Below are 23770 nucleotides of genomic sequence, written 5' to 3'. Positions count from 1 at the left end.
CTGGGTCCAAAAGATCCCCTGGAGTAGGAAATGGCAACCCACTCCAGTATTCTTGCCTGATTTCCCAGAGGAGCCTCATGAGCTATAGTCCACGGGGTCACAAAGAGTTGCACACAACTTAGCAACTAAACAAGCAGTTCTGAGGTGGTGCTGATGCTACCAGCCCAGGACCACACTTTGGGAACCAGTGCTCTAGAACAAGGTGTTCCACCAGTTATTAATAAGTGTTGCTGAGAAGAGAGTTTCAAGGCCCTATACTATAACCCTGTATGCCCATTAGCAAAATTAAAGGCTCCAAGGAACGCCAAAGTTACCTGCTTAACTTTGACCTGGTCTTTCCCATAAGGGGAAATAAAAGGCCAAGTCAAAGTTAATCCACCTTCAATGTGGGAGACCTGGGTTCGATCCCTGGGTTGGGAAGATCCCCTGGAGAAGGGAAAGGTTACCCATTCCAGTATTCTGGCCTGGAGAATTCCATGGACTGTAATGTCCATGGGGTCACAAAGAATTGGACACGACTGAGTGACTTTCAGTTTCAAAGTTAAACAGGCAACTTTAGCATTCAAGTTACTAATGGCTTTTAGTGCACTATAGCTAATGCTTTCAAATTTTCAAAGTCTGAGGAATGTTACTCCAGGAATTCTTCCGTGATCTAAATCTAAGGTTATTGGAATAATTACATTAGATACTGCATGTCAAGTGCTTACATAACTGCTTAATAAGTATTTTTTGCTGTTGTTGTTTGGTTGCTAAGTCATCTCCAACTCTTTTGCAACCCCATGGACCATTAGGTTCCTCTGTCCATGGGATTTCCCAGGCAAGAATACTGGAGTGGGTTGCCATTTCCCCCTCAAGGGAATCTCCCCAACCCAGAGACCAAATCTGTGTCTCCTGCATTGGCAGGCGGATTCTTTACCACTGAGCCATCAGGGAAGCCCCCTATTAACTGCTATATGTCAAATAAAAAGGTTCACTAAGAAATTCTTCTTTGGTCCAAAAAAAAAAAATAGGTAAGAAACAGAACAATTTCACCTAAATTCTACTGAAAATCAAGCCATAATTCAAATATAGCTTCTCAGAGGCGCTTTCCCAAACCTTAATGCATCTCTTCCCTTTGACATTGAAAATAGGAAGAAAAACAATTGCCTAAAAGACCTCTTAAGCACTGTACGGGTATAGATTAAAATAAATTGAAGAAAATAAACATAATTAACAAATCATTTGACCTGTCATAAAACTGATGTGCTTTTACAACTACTTTTCATACCATAATTCAACCTGAAAAAGGGCTTTGTTGCTTTAACTGGAATTGTCTATTCCTTCTTTCACTGATGAAATAGGGAAATTCTCTATACTATGAAGAATATAAATACTAATAGTTTTAATTCTAAGGTAACACTCCTTCATGTTTCTATGAGTATATTAAATATGCCTGGATTTTTTTTAAAAGCATACACTGTCTGTGACATATATGGTATAGTTGTAAATGTATAAAAATGCTTTTGAGTAATTATTTTAATTTCTAAGAGACAATACGGTATCATGAAAAGATTATGAACTTTGTTATGCCATTTCAATCTGTCTGCATTGGTTTCCTTAACTGTAAAATAAAATTGACAGGCTATATGATCTCTAAGCTCTCTTTCAGGTCTAAGGAAGTGTGATTCTCTGTGAGTCAAAAGTGGGTAACAGATGTGCCCTCTCTTTAGATAATCAAATTTGTGATCAACATTAACCATCGCTTGTAGGGGGATTAACATATTATCCTGGCAAATTGTGGGACTGAATGGCCCACATAAAAATAAATAATAAATCTTACCTTGCCAAATGAAATAAACAGACTTGGATTTTTAAACATAACAAAATTCGTATCTATGTGTGGTGAGGGATGTTAACTAAACTTATTGTGGTAATCATTTTTTGCTATGAAAGTGAAAGTCACTCAATCATGTCTGACTCTTTGTGACCCCATGAACTTACACAGTCCACGGAATTCTCCAGGCCACAATACAGGAGTGGGTAATCATTCCCTTCTCCAGGGGATCTTCCCAACCCAGGGATTGAACCCAGGTCTCCTGCACTGCAGGCAGATTCTTTACCAGCTGAGCCACCAGGGAAGCCCTTATTTTTCACTATATATACATGTCAAATCATTAAGTTATACAACTTAACGTTACATGTCAATTATAAGTCAACAAAACTGAAAAAATTAATCATAGATATATGTATATAACAACATGTGACAGCCTGCTGAAAAGGCAATTAGCATTTTTTTTAAAAAACTGATAAATCATTTACTTCAGTCATTTTTCAGTATGAAATAACATGGGGCCAATGGGGAAAATTGCTCTGCAATTCTACAGAAACTTGTTATGGTCTTTCATTACTGAAAAATATAATGGTAAACTTTTTAAAAAACATTTTTAACAGCACCCTGAAACTAGAACCTGTCACTTCTTTTCATAGTGAACATTTAAACAGAATTAACAAGGCAAGATTAGTGAAGAAAAGAAATACAATGGTTCTAAAACAAAATCTGGCCATAAGGCCCTATACCAACTCCTCAAAGTTTTAGGACGGAGGCAATAAAGAAAAATACCTGACTTCTCAGAGCAGTTATTCTTGTTCAGATATGCAAAACAGAACAAACATTATCAGGAGCCACTTGCTTTCATTTCCTCTCTTCCCTAGTTCTACCCGAAGCATTCTAGTACAGATTAGAAAAAAAGAAAAATAGTACTGTTTAAAAATATATTGACACACAAATACTGAAGGTTGTTTTTTCTTGTTTTTTAAGCTACTTGCGGTGTCCAGTCTACAGACAGACAGGGGATTAAAGGAAGGGAGAATAAATACCAGAACATTCTTTTGTTTTGATATACTGAAGAGACTCATTCCCTTACTCCTCTAAGTAAACTTGAATTCTCTAACCACAACCCCAGCTAGAAACTGAATATGAATTTAAATATGAAATTCAAGGAAGAATTTGCTTTATTACTTAGGACTGAATTCTAGGGAAGTATCTCTAAGCCTATACTCTTACTTCTTAAAACAAAAACTCTAACCAAGAGAAATGTATTATTTCAACATTTTTTTTATTTTCAAACATGCCACACATGTCTTAGAAGTCACCTATGAGGGAAACTAGTTTTACTAATTTACAAATGGAAAAACTGAAATTCAGAAAACTACTTAGGATAAAACATAGGAATGTTCTTCACTCCTAAATTTGGGGAGTAGGTGTATTATCTACTCTCTTCATACAGTAGTAGAGAAACAATCAGTATATTCTGGAAAAAAGAGGAAATGAACAGAAAAAGATGCAATATATGGCCTCTCACAGACATTCCAACAGTGACTATCAGTTCAGCAAATACCTTAGAAGCACACTTGACAGTAAATGAGTAAATTACAAAACGATATTGCTTTACCAGATAGCCTAATGTAATATATCCTAAAATAACTACTATAAATGTATATAATTTTCATTTAGCTCTTTTTATCAATTAGAAACTACTACAACAGTTTTTGGGTTATAGATACTGAGTTAAAGTATTCAGGTTAGTTTCAAAATGCTGCTTGGCATGTTTCAAATGAGAAAAGTTTATAATTTGTATTATATTATAAAAACTGGAAGTCACTAAACTTAAATGTATTTAATCAGAGAGTTTAATTATAAAGGAGTCTGTTATCATTAAATATTAATGAACAATGACCAAGGAATGAAATTACTGAAGTTGGCCTCCATCGAGGGATTCTTAACCTAGCACAGCCTCAAGGTACCTGTAAATTCCTTGTAATTCATGGCAAAATGTTAGTACAAAGAGAAGCAATAGTTTTAAGTATTTTGAAGGGTTTCATGATCTCCCAAAAGCTTTAAGAACTACTGCCTTTGAGAGCAGGACTGTAGCCATCAAAATGCAATCATGACATGGGAATTCCCTGAAGGTCTAGTGATTAAGACTCTGTGTTTCCACTGCCAGGGGCATGGGTTTGATCCCTGCTCAGGGAACTAAGATCTAGTATGCTGCAGAACACAGAACCCCCCCCAAAAAAAAAAATCAATCATGACAGAGTATCAATCTGCCAGGATATAGTAAAAATTCATAAAGAGAGTAAGGATCTAGAAATGAAATACCAAAACAGATAGGGCATGATGGTATTAAAAACCACTCAAGATATTTTTTAAGAATCAATATCAACATCAAGAAACATGTATTTTACATTGCTGTTTAAAGCTAGATTTTTTTGCTTATCTTTTATCTAGCCACCTAAAAAATCATAAGAATTGAAAGAATTATGCCAGATTGTACTGGAATATTCATGTAAGGAATAAACCATTTAACAAGGAATTAAGTGTGATTTTTGTGGTTATCCTCTGTACTCTTTTACTGGAAAACACTATAGCTACTGCTTTTTATAAATCTCTGATTTTTAACACCATGTTTGTCCAAAAATCCCCAACAGGTATCGTTATTTGACAGATCTTTAAATACCACTAGAACATGACATAGGATCAGCACTGCTATGTTTTAGATGCTATTTCTATAAACGCTTGATCCTACAAACTTCACCATATCATGTGATGGTCATAACATCTTTCTTCTGAATGAGAGCCATACTAGATATTTTGAAGTCAAGTCAAAGACAGTGTGAAGTGAAAGTGTGCAAGATGACAATGTTTCCTAGTCCCAATACCTAATCAAGATAATGAGAAAAGACTACTAAGTTACAGAAGTGCATTTATCATTTACGGATAGTCTACTGTTTTTCTGGCAGAAGACTCAAATATAGTTCCTCCTCAAGCATACTGTAAGAGTACCTCCAGAGCAGGACCCAAGTCTAGAGTCCTGCTAATACAAAAAGTAGATTCTTATCATGCATTTGTTTTTTTAAAAAAGTAAGAGAACAAATAAATAAGTGGGCTTGAGACATTTAGGAAGTAAAGCTGAGAGTACCTATTGACCAATCATATATAAAGGACTGGAGATGTTAAGAGTTAAAGCCTGGAGGACTGACTCAATGGTGACACCATTAATAGAGATAAGGATCTCAGAAGCATGAAAAGAAGATTTGTTTGGGGCACATCAAGTTTAGGATACTTCAGAAATTTATGAGACTGACATGACCTATAGGCAACCGGAAATACCATGCAGGAGCTCAAATCACAGTTGGGGGATATATATGGGGAGACAATAGGAGAAACCCTGGGAGTGAAAATACCAAGAAAAAGTATATAAAGAAGACCAAAAACAGAGCCCAAAATACAAACATTTTAAGAGAAAACAAGAGCCTGGTAAATAAGTTGCAACCAGGTAACCAACTGGGAGTTTAGCAATCACTATGCTTTCAAATAAGCAATGTAAAAACTGAAATAGATTGCATAGCTACAATCACAACTCCCACATCATCTTTTGGGTATTTAAGTAGCATAAAACTACTTTTTCACATTATGCTATGAGGTCAGTCTCCTCATTTGCAAAATGGAACAATAGTAACTATTTCATAAGGTTATATTGTAAAGGAGTATGTCTGTGTAAAATGTTTTAAACAGTACACCATACACACTAAACAGCCAATGGGTGTTAACTACTATTTTTCATTCCCCACTCCCCCATAAAAGTATGGTACTAACTGTTTAGCAGAAAATTGATTACCACACAGCTATCAGGACCACTAAGTCCAAATCATTTCCAAAACACAATTTTAAATAATCCGCCCATACATCCCATTTCTCAGACCATATGAAGATTTTTGGTCATCTCTGATAATTTCCTATTTTTAACAAATCACAGAGATTAAGTGCTTCCATTATTAACATGATAAAGCACCAAGAAAAATTATATTACTGTTAGTCATTCCTGACATCCTTAGTGTTGGAAAACTTCCTCAAATTATCAAAGTGGTATACATTTTTATATTGCCCTGTGTCGACATGATTTGCCTTTAAAAACACACAAAGCAGTGTTCTAATTCTAGGTTCTAGGTGTCTAGAATCACTAGACAGTACTTTGAGATGATTACTTTTCAATGTTGCAGAACTACACAACAAGTTCATCAGTTCTACTGTCTTACCTAATACCAAATCCTTTTTTCCTTCCAAATTATAAGCACAGTCTATTATAAATTCTTTACTTTCCAAGCATCCTATAACTTCACATCACCTTTCACCTACTCCAACATCAATCAACCTTCTACCATTACCTGCCCACCTCTGAACCTACTAACAATGTGAATTTCTCGAAATGCTAAACTTTCTCTTTCACTGTCTTAACCTCTCAATATCTCTCAACATAAAACTGCTAAATAAACTGCACTGCACTTAGGCACTGATTTCAAAAATCTGAATCCCTGTCAGGTAATGAAACTAACCAAATTTTATTTTACTGGATACATATTTCAAATAGAATTTTGGTTACCATTAATTTCTTCATAAGGACCAATTAGACAAACATTTGGCAATTAATTTACCCTAGCCTCTTTCCTTATCTGCAAAATGAGTGGTTTGCACTAGGAATTTTTAAAATTCCCTACCAATTCCAAAAATCTACAATTCTTTGTCTTAAAGTCTATTTGTTCAATCTAGTATCAATCCTATCCATGGCATTTTGCTAGATTCCAAAAACTCAGGAGTCACCGGTTTCTAAGTCCAAGGTAAGGTTCTAACACACCAAAGGAAAACCCAACTTAGTGAATTGTGAAATTCCCACTAAAATAAACTTTAGGAAATGAAGAAAATCTCCCTTGGATGTGATTAAAGTAACTAAATACTAGGCAAACATAAAAAAGAAAACAAAAAGCTTACAACATGTATTATGGTATCGTACAAAGAGCACAGGAATGGGAGTCAAGAAGTTGCCTCTAGTGGCAGCTCTGTCAAAGGCTATTATTTTATTTTATTTATTTTTTTAAAGGCTATTATTTTAGACAAGTTGTAACCTCTGGCCTTCTTCCTCACCTGAGAAATGATGGGAATGGACTAGATGATCTTGAGGATTCCTGCCAAATCAAAATGATTCTAAGATATTCTCTGATTTTTAAACCCCACAACTGATAGAAAATTTCCCACAAAGCTGAGTTGAGATGTCACTACACACAACTGACACCACTGGTTGAAGCCTCTGCTAAATGAAATAATGAAATCTGGGTTATGCACTCATGTGGGAAAGAAGCAGAGGATGTAGGGCTTTTTAGTTGTCTAATGTTTAAGTAGACCCTTTCATTTATTTCTGATTCCCTATGGTTAATCCTCCATGACATAAGATAATTAAAGACTGAGTGATCAACATAAATTTTAAGCCACAATTTTTCTCAAACTAGAGAAATACATTTAAAAGAAAGCCCAGAAAAGTGAAACTCTATGGATTTGAATAGGGACTTTCCTATAGTATTTGGTTAACACTAATATATAATACAATTATGATTATGGTGCTGTAAATTCTCAACCATGTAGATATACTCACTTTTTAGATTAATCACAGCAAAATTTTAATCCAAGTTGGCATCCTCCTGCTATCTAGAATACTTCTCAGCCACCACCTTCTACCATTAGTAAAAATTTATTTTATTATTAGCCTAAGTAAAACATAATTAGGAAAATAAATCTACAAAAGCATTATTTAATGCATCCCAAGTAAAATGTTTAGAATATTCAACATCTTGGGATAATAACTGAAAATAAATCTTTATAGTGAATGCTCTACTTTTATGGATCAGTTATATCTAAACTTTCTACCAAAAAACTGTCAATATTTATGGATAATCTAGTTTATTTTATAGGTCTTGAGACTACTTACCCTATTCAGAATTTCATAAAGTATCTATTTTGAGCTATGTGACTTTTAAAACTATACATTTAGGGCATTATACACCTCAGATCATTTATTCATTTGTAAAACTAATTTTATAAGGACATAAATAATTCCTCTATGATGCTACAGTAAATGTTTCAATACCACTGTAAGAGGGGTGTCCTTAAAAAAAATAGCAATTCCTATTGGCACAAATGCTTTTTGATTTACTCTTCTCAAACCAGTAAAGCTTTGACATTGGGTAAGATTATTTTTGTCACTTTCTATTTATACTTTATAGGAACAAAATGAATACATCCACTCCACTCTATTCTTCAGGATAATAGTTTCTTGAAGTATAATAGATCAACTGACTTGAAAATTAATCTTTTTAAGGTAATTACTGAGCTTATATGAATAATTTATTTCACAGAACACAACCAAACATTTTTGTTTTGTTTTGATTTGGTTTCTTAGAGTATGAAGCTAAAGATTCTGACTCAAATTTTTTTTACAAGTCTATTACTGTTTCATTGTTTTTCTAAGGAACATAAAGTAACTACATTTGAGGTTTTTGTCAAAGCTTTCATATTTAATTCTTTTTTTTCATGATTCCAAGTCCATTTGGGATTCAAGGATAAACTGTGTGAATGTTCACTACATATTTCTTTTACTAAAATAAGAAGATTAGGAAAAAATCTAATAAACTTGTGAAACTGCAATTAGAATTTGGACCCAAATGTTAACATTCACAAATAAAATTTTCTATACATTCTATAGATGTAGGAGGCTTATTAATTTATATTATTCTATAAACATATACTCTATATTAAACTTGATTTAACCACATTCCATGGGTTGAATTTGAGGGGTGTTTTTAAAGTGTTGAGAGTTTAGTTTTATTTTTGTAATCCAACAACTTTATCCAAAAATGCAGAAAATTTTTCTGGCTGGCCAGGAGGAAAACATTTCAGTGTTGATAAGTCCATTGACTGTAACAGCCCAGGAAGCATGCTAAAACAAAAGAAGAAAAATATTAGGTAACATGGGATAAATTTTCATAATTCAATTCTGCCCACTTGATGACTGAATCTAACTTCCAAGAATATTGTGATGCTTCTCAAACTATGTGAATTTTAATGTATTTTAATATTACAGGTATATACACTAGTAATAACACAACACAGAGCTTATGTCAATAGCAATGTAACAGACACTTTTATCTTTTATGTCAACTAAAATATTTCAGAAATGTTATTTCATGAAAAATGTGGTCATATGGTTTTGGAACACTTCTCAGGACTATGCAGATATAACCTGAAGTAAAATTAATTTATGAAAACAGAATAAATGAAACCAAGAGTGACAGCTACAAGACAAGCACAAGAAGCTGGGGAGACTACTAGACCATGCATGAAGATTGTAAAATAACTTTTTTTGCTAGTAATTTACTATTATAAATCCATATATAATTAAGCAATGTACAATCGCCATGCATGTTGGAAATAAGGTTTCAATCACAACATAAAACTATTACTTCAAGAAATTTAATATTAAAGCAGCCACTTAAGTTAGAACAGACATACAATCATCCAGCCTAGATTTGCGGCAAACAAATAATACACCTAAAATGAAAACACAACCAATTATTGATTCTTCTTATGGCACTCATGTGTGTGACTTTCTTGAAATTAATACAAGTAAAAAAGAATTCTAGAACTGAAAAAAGATTAATAAACTGGAGACTTGCACAACTGCCCTTTCAGTCTGAGAGTCAGAAAGTGTTTATGAAATCAATATGTCCCCTTTTTTAATGTACTAACATAAAAATATTTAATATTTAGAATGAAAATACTCATTAAGGTATTTGGAAAAATTAACTTGCATAAACTAAGGAAGATGATTATTTATTCTTCAAAAATGGTATTAACCCATAACAATCTCAACTACCTAAGGACAGATATGCCAATTACCTGCAGCCCATGTAATTTTTATTATCTGGCTTCTCCCCACACTCACAATATTGTAAGAATGGCTTCTATATTACAAAGCCACCCTGACATTCCCTCTCCTCCATCATTACAGGGATTAGAACACCAACCATTGCTCCTGCAACATTCAATGAATCTGTCTCCTCTCAATGAAAATAAAAATCTAAAAGAAAAGAAAAGAAAAATCTTTGTTTTGTGTTCACTGACATATGCCAAGTGTCTAGAATAATGCCTGGCACATAATATGTACTCAATGAATGAACAAGTATTTGTTGAGTGCCCAAGAGACAAAAAGCATAAAATTAAAAGAAAAGCTTATGTTCTAGTTTAAAGTTTCTTCTAAAGTTTATTTTAAATTTCAACTTTTAATAACATAAGAAATATTTATTTTGTAATACTTCCATGAGGTTTTTTTCCTTTTAAAACATCAAATTAGGACTGCATTTAAAATCAAATAATTGGGAATTACTGACCTGACCCTTTGGCAAGCTTCTAGTGTCTGAAGAAGAATTAATAGAAAACAAACCAGGAATTTTCTTCATCCTTCTATTGTGATGTTGATCAGTTCTTGCTGAATTCTAATATACTTCTAGAAAATAATACTCCTTACCAAAAAGCAATTCCTCTGTTTAAAATACTCTTTTAAAATACTTATTAAACATAGAATAAAACCAGAATTTTTATGTGAGCTCTCCTCACCCAGCTTCATCTTCATACTACAGCTACCCTTGCTTACTATACTTCTACCACACTAACCCTCTATTCCTCAAACACACCAAACTCCAAGCTCATTCCCAACTTAGGGCCTTTGCAGTTGCCGCTGTTGCTTCTGACTCTAGAGCTTCACATGACCGGGTCTTTCTAGACATTCAGGTTTCAGCTCAAATGCACACCTAGTCATGCCTTCCCTGACCATTCTAATTAGTCTTCACCCCAGCTATCACATCACCCTGCCCTATTTTCTCCATAACACATTTCACCATGTGAAATTCTCTGGATTGCTTATTTATGAACTGTTTAATGTCTATCTCCCACCACTGGAACACAGGTACCATGAGAGCAGGGACTTTATGTCACGTTCAGCACTGTATCCGCAGCACCAAGGGCTTCCCTGATGGCTCAGTTGGTAAACAATTCACCTGCAATGCAGGAGACCCCAGTTTGATTCCTGGGTCGGGAAGATCCACTGGACAAGAGATAGGCTACCCACTCCAGTATTTTCGGGCTTCCCTTGTGGCTCAGCTGTAAAGAATCTGCCTGCAATGTGGGAGACCTGGGTTTGATCCCTGGGTTGGGAAGATGCCCTGGAGAAGGGAAAGTCTACCCACTCCAGTATTCTGGCCAGGAGAATTCTGTGGACTGTACAGTCCCTGGGGTTGCAAACAATTGGACACAACTGAGTGACTTTCACTTTCCACAACACTAAAACAATGCCTGCTATGCATTAGGTATAGTTGAATGAATGAATGAATGAGTAAATTCAGGAATACCAGTGGATTTACTAAAGTCAAAACCTTAATTGAAAATATGCAAATGCCTTCCTTACATAATGAAAAATAATGAACTCAAAAGTTTATATTCTCAGAGATCTGCACACCCAGATGAACATACAGACACATGTGCACACACATTCAGATATTCACATGCAATGGAATAAGCATAGACACTGAAAGAAATACAACACAGAGATCACAGTCAAAGTAGAAGACAAATGAGCAGGTTTTACTGGTGAGAAACTCAAAATGTTTGCTAAGTGGGAGAAAATAAGAAGTCAAAGATACAGGTTGGTTAGGTAGGCAGGTAAGAATAGCTAGGAAGGAATTAAGACAAGAGGTCAAATAATTAGTTTCTAGTATACCTGCAGGTACAGTAGAAGAGATGCCCGTCTTTGTGTAGCTGCTTTGCCAATTCCAGTTGATGATTGTTCATCAACTTTTCATTTATAACCACTATAAGTGGCTTTCTTTTCTCCAAAGTCTCCAAACAGCTTCCTGCACCTACAAAAATATACCAAATTTGTCAATATAGTTTTAAAAAAAGTTAAGGTTCACCAGGCTTTATGGCTTGAACTCAAGGCAACACTACAAGCCTTTTAATCATACATTCAAAATGACAAAAGATAGTTATGACTTGCTCTCTAGTAAGTGTTACAAACCTGACTAGAAAAATACAATTCTTTATCACTGCCAACAATATTAAGACCTATGATTCAGTGCTTTGCAACTTGCCCTTCAGTAGTATGCCCTGGGCATGGGCCCTGAATACAAGTAAGATTCGGGTTCAACATACTGTACACGAACCCATTGTTGTTGTTCAGTCGCTTTGATACTCCTTATGAGTCTGCCGTTCAAAATAGGATAAATCTCCACAAACATGCACATATACAATATTTGGGTCAATTCAACTTTTAAATCTAAACTCATTTAGATAGCTTAAATGGGAGCGAGGAGACTGTTAAGTGAGCAAATTCTTTTGGGGTAGATGATGCCAGCACCAGACTGTTATCTGCCTACCACTTACTGACTGGACAAGTTACTTAACCTTTTAATTTAATAGAAATATAAAAAATCTTCCAAAGCCAGCAGCATCTCAATGACCAATCCAACTAATTAGCTGACTGAACAGTCCTGCAGATCTAAGCCCAGATATTAATTTCAACTGACAACTCTTAACACATATCATTGGATTTATCATTTTGCCCCTAGGGTTCCTAACTCTAAAGCTGGTCTTCAGTGATTGATTTCCCATTTTCTTATCACCCAGAAATTATAAATCCTCTCCAATAATGTTCTCGGTCTCGACTGTTACACTGAAATCAGTATTAAATTCAAAAGGGCTACTGGTGAGTTATCCTAGTGATTTTATTTTACATCAGAAAGGTTCGAGTTTCTGTTCTTATTTATGGTCGATCAAAAACCAAACCGGGCGATTCTAAGGCACTTTACCTGCGTGACTAATAACAAGATCTGCTTTCTGAAGGTCTTCCTTCAGTGAGTCCTTGTACCTGTAAACATCCAAAGTGAATGACTCAGTACTGAATGGTTCAGGTACCACCTTTCCTCTACCTATTTGTAGGACAAGTCGGTTGTAACCGAGGCTCTGGATTATCTGAAATGGGAAAAAAAGAAAAAGCAGGCCTTTTAATCAGGCCACTGGAAAACAGCAATGACGGCAACAAATCCCCCAATCGAAGCACGGGATGCCAACTAGTCGAACTGGAGCCCATTTGCTAGTTTTTCAAAAGGCTCCTTTTCCCCCGTCCTGGGCCCCAACGTGGCGCCTCACTAACCCTAAGCGATCTAAACGCCCCATCTCGCCACGTCGGGCAAGCAACGACCCTGAAAGATAGAGAAGGCAAGGCAAAGACTCTTAATGAGACGTTGCAAACTAGGGAGGGAGAGTGAGGCACAACGTCGTCTTGGCCCAGAACTGGCGCTGCGGGAACACGAGCCCTGAGGAAAGGACGCGCTCCTGGGATGCGCGGGGACGCCGGCCAGGAGGGCGCCTGAGGCGGAGGGAAAGCGCAGTGGCCTCGGAACGAGGGCGGCGGGGCAAAGTTGGGGCAGGGCGGGGGCGGCGCGCCAGCAGGACCGGTCGGCTGGCGTCGACGGTGTGCGTCGACGGCACGCCCCTGAGCGGGCCTGAGGAGCGACCTGCGAGGCGGGCGCGGTCCGGGAGGCGGGCCGGAACCCCAGCTCGGGGAGGCGGAGCCGCTGGAAGGAGGGGCGAAGGCAGAGGACGGTGAAGCGGAGGCGGAGAATCGGCGGGAAAAAGCCCGGGGGAAAGGAGGAGCTGGAGAAGGATGGGGAGGAGCAGCCCGGGAAGGCGGAGGGGAACAGGCAGAGGAGGCGGAGGATTCTGAGGAGCGGGGGAGCGGGAGGAGGGCCCAGGCAGGCGCCGGGAGGAGCCGGCCGAGGGGCGGCGGCACCTGAGGACAAGCCGCTGGGGGTTCTTCGCGAGCGCCGCGGTCAGGCAAGGTTACCAAGGTTAGCGGTCAGGCTGGCGGCAGCGACTGGCGAGCGCAGAGCGGCGAGCCCAGCCGCCGCCCGTCCGCCCCCCCCCCCCCCACTCACTTGCAGACTGTCGTGCGCCGATACACACGCAATGAGGTCGTCAAAGCTGGTGGTCCCTACAGTAACAAAAACGCACTTCATCGCGCGGGTTCCGCAACCCCGAATCGCAAGGGCCGGATGTGACGTATCGGAGGCCACGCGGGCGGCCGTGTTATGTGCAGGAGGCGGAAGTCGGCCATGGCCACCAGGGGGCAGTGGGCGCGTGGTCTGTGTCGCCGGGGATGGGAAGAGAGCAACGACTGCTCCTGGCCTCAGTGCTGGCCACTTTTGTAAGCCTTTTGCGTGTAGGAGTTCACGGGACTCTCATAGTAAGGAGGTGGGAAATTGACAATTCGTGTTTTTTTGTTTTTTGTTTTTTGTTTTTTTCACAAAAGTGGGATTTAAAATAATAATCATTAAGTCTCACACCCTTATGTTTGCAGCCTGGTTCGGTACCACAGATCTTTGAATGATAACAGAAGTTTGGGATTCTTTATTGACTACCTTGTTTTGTCAAGAGACATTTGAGGGATGGTTTTACTTCCCAGTCTGTTCAGGGCATCTGAAAAAAAAAAAGTCCCTTTTAAAAATCGCTCATTAGCTTGGGCACTTTCATCTGTGGGTCTCAAGTAGACGGAGCCCTACAGAGTCTCTAGCAAGCTTTAGAAAGACAGTAATATCAATTAGCAAGCATTGTGTGTAAAATAGAGGCGTTAAGGTCGGAAGCCTACGTCTCTGTCCTGGAACCCATTCATGTAACCATTTAAAACGTAAAATTACCATAAATTTAAATTCTAAGCAAATATAAAATTATATGTTAGCATGAGTGAATACAGCAAACGTGTTATAGTCAGGTAGAGAGGTGATTTTTCAGTCACCTTCTTTGTGATTTTGTGGTAGGACAAAAACCTTCTTTGTCCTACCATCATGACTAGAATCATTGCCTGCTTTATTTCATTCTAACGTTTTCTGTATGTCCTACCTAAAATCTCAGTTTAACTGATATGTATGCTTTACACTGCCTGGTTATATACAGAAGAGATGCTATGAGAAGAAATTCTTTTAAATACCAGAGAGGATTGGAGGTAAATTAGACCTTAAACATGGGCTAAAATTACCTATGAAATGGAAACCCATTACAGTACTCTTGCCTGGAAAAGCCCATGGATGGAAGAGCGTGGTAGTCCAGAGTCCATGGAGTCACAAAGAGTAGGACACGACTGAGCGACTTCACTTTCACATTCACTTTCAAGTGTATTTCTAACAAGACTTTCTCTGTATCTTGAGACTTGAATAAATGTGTTTTTGAGGGGTGGTATGCTGCTACTCCTTTCTTGATACTGAATTTTGTAAATTAATTAAACTAGTTTCATCTGGAGGAGGAAATGGCAACCCACTCCAGTATTCTTGCCTCGAGGATCCCATGGACAGAGTAGTGTGGAGGACTACAGTCCAACCCGACTGAAGTGACTTAGCATAGGTACATACAGTTTTATCATAACAGTAAATAAAGATTATGGTTAAATAATAAAATATAAGCATAAGCATATTTTCTGCCCAATAAAAGAAAAAAGTATGAATATTTATTGGAATATAAAGACAAAATATTCCAAAATATTCTGTAATTCAGAAAGATCTTGCCTTGTGTTTGTGATATTTTTCCTATATCTGGAAGATATAAATTAAAGGGGTGCTGTTCTGATGAACTCATGGAGAGTAATAAGCACAAATAGAAGTTGAATATTCTTAAATTTCTAGAAAATAAGAAAATTGAATATCTAATGAAACAGAGCCTTGCCAAAACTGAGTTTCCATACTGAGTTAGTGACTAATTTATCTGAAACTTTTTTCCCTTGCTTGTCTCTTCTGGTCCGAATCCCTTTCATGTCCCCTCTGACCTCAATCCTATGCTAACTGAGCACTGATCAACCAGAGTCAGTCCACTAAAATTGCTGCTGTTGCAGATGTTATCATTCTGGTAAAATCTCAGGTTGTTTCTCCAGGGCAAGATGAGCTCACAGACCCCAGAGCGACCGTCCAGAGAATTCTAAACCAGAGACATTTTGACTCCTGAAATCATGATTAAGAAATATCAGAAATGTCACTTTGTGCTTCCCCTTTAAAACATCCCCAAAATTCAAAGACCAAGAAGGAGTGGACCTGAGATTTGTATCCCACTCCCTTACTGTGCAGTGCTTAGTGGCTCAGTCGTGTCTGACTGTTTGCGACCCTATGGATTGTGGCAGGCCAGGCTCGTCTGCCCATGGGGATTCTCCAGGCAAGAACACTGGAGTGGGTTGCCATGTCCTCCTCCGGGGGATCTTCCCTACCCAGGGATCAAACCCAGGTCTCCGGAATTGCAGGCAGATTCTTTACTGTCTGAGCCTCCAGGGAAGCCCCACCCTCTGGATGCCCTGCAAATAAATCCTTACATTGCTGCAAACTCCTGCTGTCAAGAATTTGGCTTACTGTGGCACAAGTATATGAGCCTTTGCTTGGTTACATTAAATCTTTAAATGTGCTAGACTTTAATTAAAAATCTTCTTGCAGAAATTGATCCAGAAACGTTTTAAGAACCCAAGGTTACATAATTAATGTAGAATTTTGGCAATTATGTCTTTTCTCTGTCTTTTAAGTGTTAAGTATGCATTTTATTTGCTTGGCTGTGTTTTTCTTATACAGGCTTACTGATCAAATAAATTGATATTACTTCTAAAAGATTTATGATTATGAATAATGTAAATTTCTTTTCAACTGCATTGTCAATATTCTGGCAAACTTTATTTCAATAGTAACTGCTTCCTGGTATGCCAGTTTGAAGATAATTTCCAAGATCTTTAAGCACTTTAAAAAAAATTGTGTATTGACATTAAATTGAGTTAATAATTAGTGGATGATTGTGGCACAGCTAGATAAGTTAAATAGAATACTGAAACACTGGTTTAAACTAAACATAATTCTAACTTTATATATTTTTGCTTCTTATTTGAAATGCTATAGAGAAGCTATGTCTTGGAGTTGTGTAATGAATTTGTTCTTTTTTGCCACTTTAGGAAGTTGTCAATAGGATTTATGTGGCTTGTAGAAGGTGTTGTCATGTGTATTCTTAAATTCTGCTAGCCTATTAACATGCAGTTAATATGTCAGGCAGTTTTCGATTATATCCACCCTGCACTTTTCTCTTTAAATTAGAAACTAATCACTTTACTTAAAAATTATAGTTAATATGAGTGATTAAGGCTTTTCAAGTAGTAGCAGTGCAGAGAATTATAACAGTATCTGTGCTTCTGTTTTTCAAGGAAAAAGAATAGTTCTTTTCCTAAAGCAAGTTTTTTATTTCCATAAGTCTTTATGTGCTTAAAAATTATTGAGAACCTCAAAGAGCTTGGATTTATGTAGATTATAATGTTAGTTATAACTATTGATATTTATCATATTAGAGACTAAAAAATGAGAACATTTAAAAATATTTATTGATTCTTTGAAAAGTAACAATGATGAGCATCTTGGATGTTGACATAAATGACCTATTTTTATGAAAAATAAATATTTTTCAAAACAAACATTTTCATGAGAAGAAGAGCATGTTTCACATTTTTGCAAATTCGTTTACTATCTGGGCTTACAAAAGAAAGGAATCTGGGTCCTTGTATCTGCTTTGACATTTAATTCATTGCATTATCACACATCACACAGCCTCTGGAAAACTCCATTATATATTCGTGAAAGAGTGGTGTGCTGCTACCCGTTTCTTGATACCAAATTTCACCACTTTGAGAAGATGAGAGTCAAACAAAAACACACAACATCTTAATATTATTATGAAAATTGTTTTGACCTCACAGATCCTGTAAAGGAATATGAGACTTAAAAAAGACAAAACTTAGAAAATGAATTTTAGTTAGGTTTGTTTATAATACCTGAATCTGAAAAGAACCTACAAAATATGTTAAAATGTTTAGAGTACTCCAATAGTTTAGATGGTGTTGCTTCCTTTATTTAGTAAATAATGCTTCCACCTACCATAGGAAAGGTTATTCTTTACCTTGCCTATCTGATCACTTCATGAAAAACGGGGAAAAAGTAGAAACAGTGGCAGATTTTATTTTCTTGGGCTCCAAAGTCACTGCGGACAGTGACTACAGCCATGAAATTAAAAGATGCTTGCTCCCTGGAAGAAAACCTATGAGAAACCTAGGCAGTCTATTGAAAGGAAGAGACATTACTTTGCCAACAAAGGTTCCTTTAGTCAAAGCTATGGTTTTTCTAGTGGTCATGTATGGATATGAGAGTTGGACCATAAAGAAAGCTGAGTGCTGAAGAATTGAGGCTTTTAAATTGTGGTGCTGGAGAAGACTCTTGAGAGTCCCTTGGACTGCAAGGAAATCAAACCAGTCATTCCTAAAGGAAATCAGTCCTGAATATTCATTGGAAGGACTGATGCTGAAGCTGAAGTCTTCAGTTTCAATACTTTGGCCACCTGATGCGAAGAACTGACTCATTGAAAAAGACGCTGATGCTGGGAAAGATTGAGGGCAGAGGAGAAGGGGACGACAGAGGATGAGATGGTTGGATGGCATCATTGACTCAATGGACATGAGTCTGAGCAAACTCCGGGAGATAGTGAAGGATAGGGAAGCCCAGTGTGCTGCAGTCCATGGGGTGCCAAAAAGCTGGACGTGACTTTGCCACTAAACAACAACACCAGTCTGCCAAAATAGCAGAAATTCTGTCTTACAAGAATAATTTTCTATCACTTAAGTTGCCTTTCTTGTATCCTTGATTATTTAAGGGGGAAATAACTAAACAACATAACTCTTCACTTCTAATAGTGTTCAGTTCAGTTTAATCGTTCAGTCGTGTCCAACTCTTTGCGACCCCATGGACTGCAGCACACCAGGCCTCCCTGTCCATCACCAGCTCCCGGAGTTTACTCAAACTTATGTCCATTGAGTTGCTGATGCCATCCAGCCATCTCCTACTCTGTTGTCCCCTTCTCCTCCTGCCTTCAATCTTTCCCAGCATCAGGGTCTTTTCAAATGAGTCAGCTCTTCCCATCATGTGGCCAAAGTATTGGAGTTTCAGCTTTAGCATCAGTCCTTCCAATGAATATTCAGGACTGATTTCCTTTAGGATGGACTGGTTGGATCTCCTTGCAGTCCAAGGGTCTCTCAAGAGTCTTCTCCAACACCACGGTTCAAAAACATCAATTCTTCAGTGCTCAGCTTTCTTTATAGTCCAACTCTCACATCCATATATGACTACTGCAAAAAACGTAGCTTTGACTATTTGTACTTTGTTGGAAAGTAATGTCTCTGCTTTTTAATATGCTGTCTAGGTTGGTAATAACTTTTCTTCCAAGGAGCAAGCGTCTTTTAATCTCATGGCTGCACCCATCATCTGCAGTGATTTTGGAGCCCCCCAAAATAAAGTCAGCCACTGTGTCCACTGTTTCCCCATCTATTTGCCATGAAGTGATGGGACTGGATGCCATGATCTTAGTTTTCTGAATGTTGAGTTTTAAGCCAACTTTTTTACTCTCCTCTTTTACTTTCATCAAGAGGCTCTTTAGTTCTTCTTTGCTTTCTGCCATAAGAGTGGTGTCATCTGCATGTCTGAGGTAATTGATATTTTTCCCGGCAATCTTGATTCCAGCTTGTGCTTCCTGCAGCCCAGGGTTTCTCATGGTGTACTCTGCATATACGTTAAATAAGCAGGGTGACAGTATACAGCTTTGAAGTACTCCTTGCCCTGTTTGGAACCTGTTGTTCCATGTCCAGGGCTAACTATTGCTACCTGACCTGCATACGGATTTCTCAAGAGGCAGGTCAGGTGGTCTGATATTCCCATCTCTTTAAGAATTTTCCTCAGTTGACACTCAGATGACCATTATATCTACTACTGTAGGCAAGAATCACTTAGAAGAAATGGAGTAGGCAACATAGTCAACAAGAGAGTTTGAAATGCAGTACTTGGATGCAATCTCAAAAACAACAGAATGATCTCTGTTCGTTTCCAAGGCAAACCATTCAATATCTCAGTAATCCAAGCCTATGCCCCAACCAGTAATGCTGAAGAAGCTGAACAGTTCTATGAAGACCTACAAGACCTTCTAGAACTAATACCCCAAAAAGATGTGCTTTTCATTATAGGGGACTGGAATGCAAAAGCAGGAAGTCAAGAAACACCTGGAGTAACAGGCAAATTTGGCCTTGGAGTACAGAATGAAGCAGGGCAAAGGCTAACAGCATTTGCCAAGAGAATGCACTGGTCATAGCAAGCACCCTCTTCCAACAACACAAGAGAAGACTCTACACATGGACATCACCTGATGACTAACACCGAAATCAGATTGATTATATTCTCTGCAGCCAAAGATGGAGAAACTATACAGTCAGCAAAAACAAGACTGGTAGCTGACTGTGGCTCAGATCATGAACTCCTTATTGCCAAATTCAAACTTAAATTGAAGAAAGTAAGGAAAACCACTAGACCATTCAGGTCTGACCTAAGTCAAATCTCTTATGATTACACAATGGAAGTGAGAAATAGATTTAAGGGACTAGATCTGATAGAGTGCCTGAAGAACTATGGACAGAGGTTAGTGACATTGTACAGGAGGCAGGGATCAAGACAATCCCCAAGGAAAATAAATGTGAAAAGGCAAAATGGTTGTCTGAGGAGCCCTTACAAATAGCTGTGAATAGAAGTGAAAGGCAAAGGAGAAAAGGAAAGATATACCCATTTGAATACAGAGTTCCAGAGAAGAGCAAGGAGAGATAAGAAAGCCTTCCTCAGTGATCAGTGCAAAGAAAGAGAGGAAAACAATAGAATGGGAAAGTCTAGGTATCTCTTCAAGAAAATTAGAAATACCAAGGGAACATTTCATGGAAAGATGGGCACAATAAAGGACAGAAATGGTAGGGACCTAACAGAAGCAGAAGATATTATGAAGAGGTAGCAAGAATACATAGAAGAACTATACAAAAAAGATCTTCACGACCCAGATAATCATGATGGTATGATCACTCACCTAGAGCCAGACATCCTGGAATGTGAAGTCAAGTGGGTCTTAGGAAGCAATACTACAAACAAAGCTAGTGGAGGTGGTGGAATTCCAGTTGAGCTATTTCAAATCCTAAAAGATGATGCTGTGAAAGTGCTGCACTCAATATGCCAGCAAATTTGCGAAACTCCGCAGTGGCCACAGAACTGGAAAATGTCAGTTTTCATTCCATTCCCAAAGAAAGGCAATGATAAAGAATGCTCTAATAATGTTACACTAAGTTTTTAAATGCATTATTTGTATCAATATTTTGATTAAATAGGTGGGGAACTGTTGTTTCTCAATCACTTATGATCCTGTCTAATTAAGTGCACAAATCTTCTCTGTCAAGCCTTAATTTTGTCTTCCCAAAATCAGTTCCCACATTTAGGGCAAATGAAAATTTCAGAATATATTACATACATACATAAAACTAAGACTTCTATACATAAAACCACTAGGATTTCTCAGAGAGCCTTGGAATCACAAAGATTTGCTCTGCCATCTTATTTTTAAAGAAGATACTGTAACCAGTAAAGGTTAGCTTTGACTCCATACTGGATCTGCTTCTGTGACTTTAACTCTTATTTTGCTGCTTTTGTTATTATGAAAAGGAATTGAAAGTGAAAGTTGCTTAGTCGTGTCTGACTCTTTGCGACCCTATATGCAGTCCATGGAATTCTCTAGGCCAGAATACTGGAGTGGGTAGCCTTTCCCTTCTCCAGGGGATCTTCTCAACCTCGGCATCGAATCCAGGTCTCCCGCATTGCAGGCGGTTTCTTTACCAGCTAAGCCACAAGGGAAGCCCTTATTTGTTATTATAAGTGTACATAATGGCCTGCCTCAGAGAGCCCTGCTTGCCCCTCCATCTGCCTGACCGTTGGGCTAGGGTGCCTTTGTTTGGCTCATAGGGATATAGCTTGACCCTGCCCACCTGTGAAGGATTGTGACATTCTTAAGTTCTTTCTGTGGGAAATGGTGCCCCTCATCTGCTGCTTACTGGAATGGCTCAGAAAATCACATTTGGGGGGCCAGAATCACAGATAGTTGCAGCATCTTTGTTTATTGATATGACAGGAGATTCCATTTCACACCACCTGTGAAATGACTGTAAGTAAGTGAAACTAACATATTCCCCTGCCTGGGGCTTGCCATTCTGGGAGATATTTGTAAGAATTGAATGGTCATTTTACTTTGTTTGCTAACCTCCCCCCATCTCTGATCCATAAAGAACCTGGCATCCAAGCCCCAACAAGATGGTTATTTACAGACATTAGTCTGCCATCTTCTAGGCCAGTCAGCTCTCTGATTAAAGTTATATTCCTTGGGTGACACTAGTGGTAAAGAACCCACTTGCTAGTGCAGGAGACCTAAGAGACACGGGTTTGATCCGTGGGTCAGGAAGATTTGCTAAAGGAGGAAATGGCAACCCACGCCAGTATTCTTGCCTGGGAAATCTCATTGGCAGAGGAGCCTGGTGGGCTACAGTCCATAGGGTCACAAAGACACAACTGCAGTGACTTAGCATGTCTTGCCTCAACACTTCGTCTCTCGGACTTATTGGCCTATCATGTGGTGATCAGAGTGAGCTTAGACTTGATAACAATACTAGAAATAATTAGGTTTGTTTAACGTGTTACTGTAGTAAAGGTACATGGGAAAAGTTGTTAGATCAGAAGGACATTCAGCCTTTCCTAAATTAAGTTTATTTTGGTAGAATATTGGTATAAACATTTCAGAAATTACATGCTCTATGGGAACTCCCTGGCAATTTGTCAGTGCTCTCTGTGATGAATGTGCCCTCCAAAATACTGTTTTACTTTCAGAAATAACCTCATCAAAACTCCTATGAAGTTGTTATATATTATGAAGTAGTTATATGCAGAATTTTCAGTCAGTTCAGTTCAGTTGTTCAGTCGTGTCTGACTCTTTGCAACCCCATGGACTGCAGCATGCCAGGCCTCGCTGTCATTCACCAACTCCAGGAGTTTACTCAAACTCATGTCCATTGAGTTGGTGATGCCATCCAACCATCTCATCCTCTGTTGTCCCCTTCTCCTCTACCTTCAATCTTTCCCAGCATCAGGGTCTTTTCGAATGAGTCAGTTCTTCCCATCAGGTGGCCAAAGTATTGGAGTTTCAGCTTCAGCATCAGTCCTTCCAATGAATATTCAGGGATGATTTCCTTTAGGATTGACTGGTTTGATCTCCTTGCAGTCCAGAGGTCGCTCAAGAGTCTTCTCCAACACCACAGTTCAAAAGCATCAATTCTTCGGCATTCAGCTTTCTTTATAATCCAACTCTCACATCCATACATGACTACTGGAAAAACCATAGTTTTGACTAGGCGGACCTCTATTATGATAGAATAGGCAATAGCAATCAATTAACCACAGCCATTAAATCTCTTAATGATCTTGTTGTATTCTAAAGCTTACCTGAAGGTTCTACTATAGGCTAGAGTTTGCATCATCAACAAAGATGAATAATCTCAGAGCCTCATGGAAAAGAACCATACCAGGTATTTTACATGATTGTCACTTCAAAGAATAGATTTATGAGCTACCATCACTTAGATAACTTGCAAACCAGAACAGTGGACTGAGGCAAAATTTCCAGAATTCTTTTTAATCCAGTTAAGGCTCAGAACACTATAGAGTCAGATAACCAGGAAGGATGTGCTAAATAATACCAAGCCTTCCGTAAGATACCCAATTATCCTTTTTCCCCTTTCAAAATCTTTCATAGTTTTTCATGAGATGTGAAGCCTAGGTTTTCTGACATGCGTTTTAGAAGGAATATCATATATACTTGCTCAGGTAAAATAAACATGGAACTATTGCTGAGAATCTAAAGAAAATATAGAAAATAAATTAGCATTAGTTATCCTTA

The 23770-nt window shown here is 38.1% G+C and overlaps 2 protein-coding genes across 5 annotated transcripts in view; one reads left to right on the top strand and one right to left on the bottom strand.

Annotated features, from left to right (window-relative positions):
• The window catches only part of ALG13 (ALG13 UDP-N-acetylglucosaminyltransferase subunit), a 71088-nt gene extending 57115 nt beyond the window's left edge, over positions 1–13973 (bottom strand). Inside the window, 3 exon segments of the mRNA XM_061137076.1 lie at positions 11640–11778; positions 12727–12889; positions 13855–13973. Of these exon segments, the coding sequence (XP_060993059.1) occupies positions 11640–11778; positions 12727–12889; positions 13855–13935 (383 nt within the window). The 5' untranslated portion in view covers positions 13936–13973.
• Positions 13974–13977: 4 nt separating this feature from the next.
• The window catches only part of DCX (doublecortin), a 389065-nt gene continuing 379272 nt past the window's right edge, over positions 13978–23770 (top strand). For 2 of the 4 annotated variants that reach the window (XR_009692016.1, XR_009692017.1), the window contains exon 1: positions 13980–14170. The gene's annotated coding sequence lies outside the window, so the exon portion shown is untranslated. Of the gene's footprint in view, positions 14171–23770 lie in introns of all 4 variants that reach the window. The other 2 variants (XR_009692019.1, XR_009692018.1) reach the window with 2 other exon arrangements.

Source organism: Dama dama, chromosome X (genome assembly GCF_033118175.1).
Source record: "Dama dama isolate Ldn47 chromosome X, ASM3311817v1, whole genome shotgun sequence".
Taxonomy (NCBI): Eukaryota; Metazoa; Chordata; class Mammalia; order Artiodactyla; family Cervidae; genus Dama; species Dama dama.
Note: the sequence above shows the minus strand (reverse complement) of the source record. Positions and strands in the feature narration are given on the sequence as shown.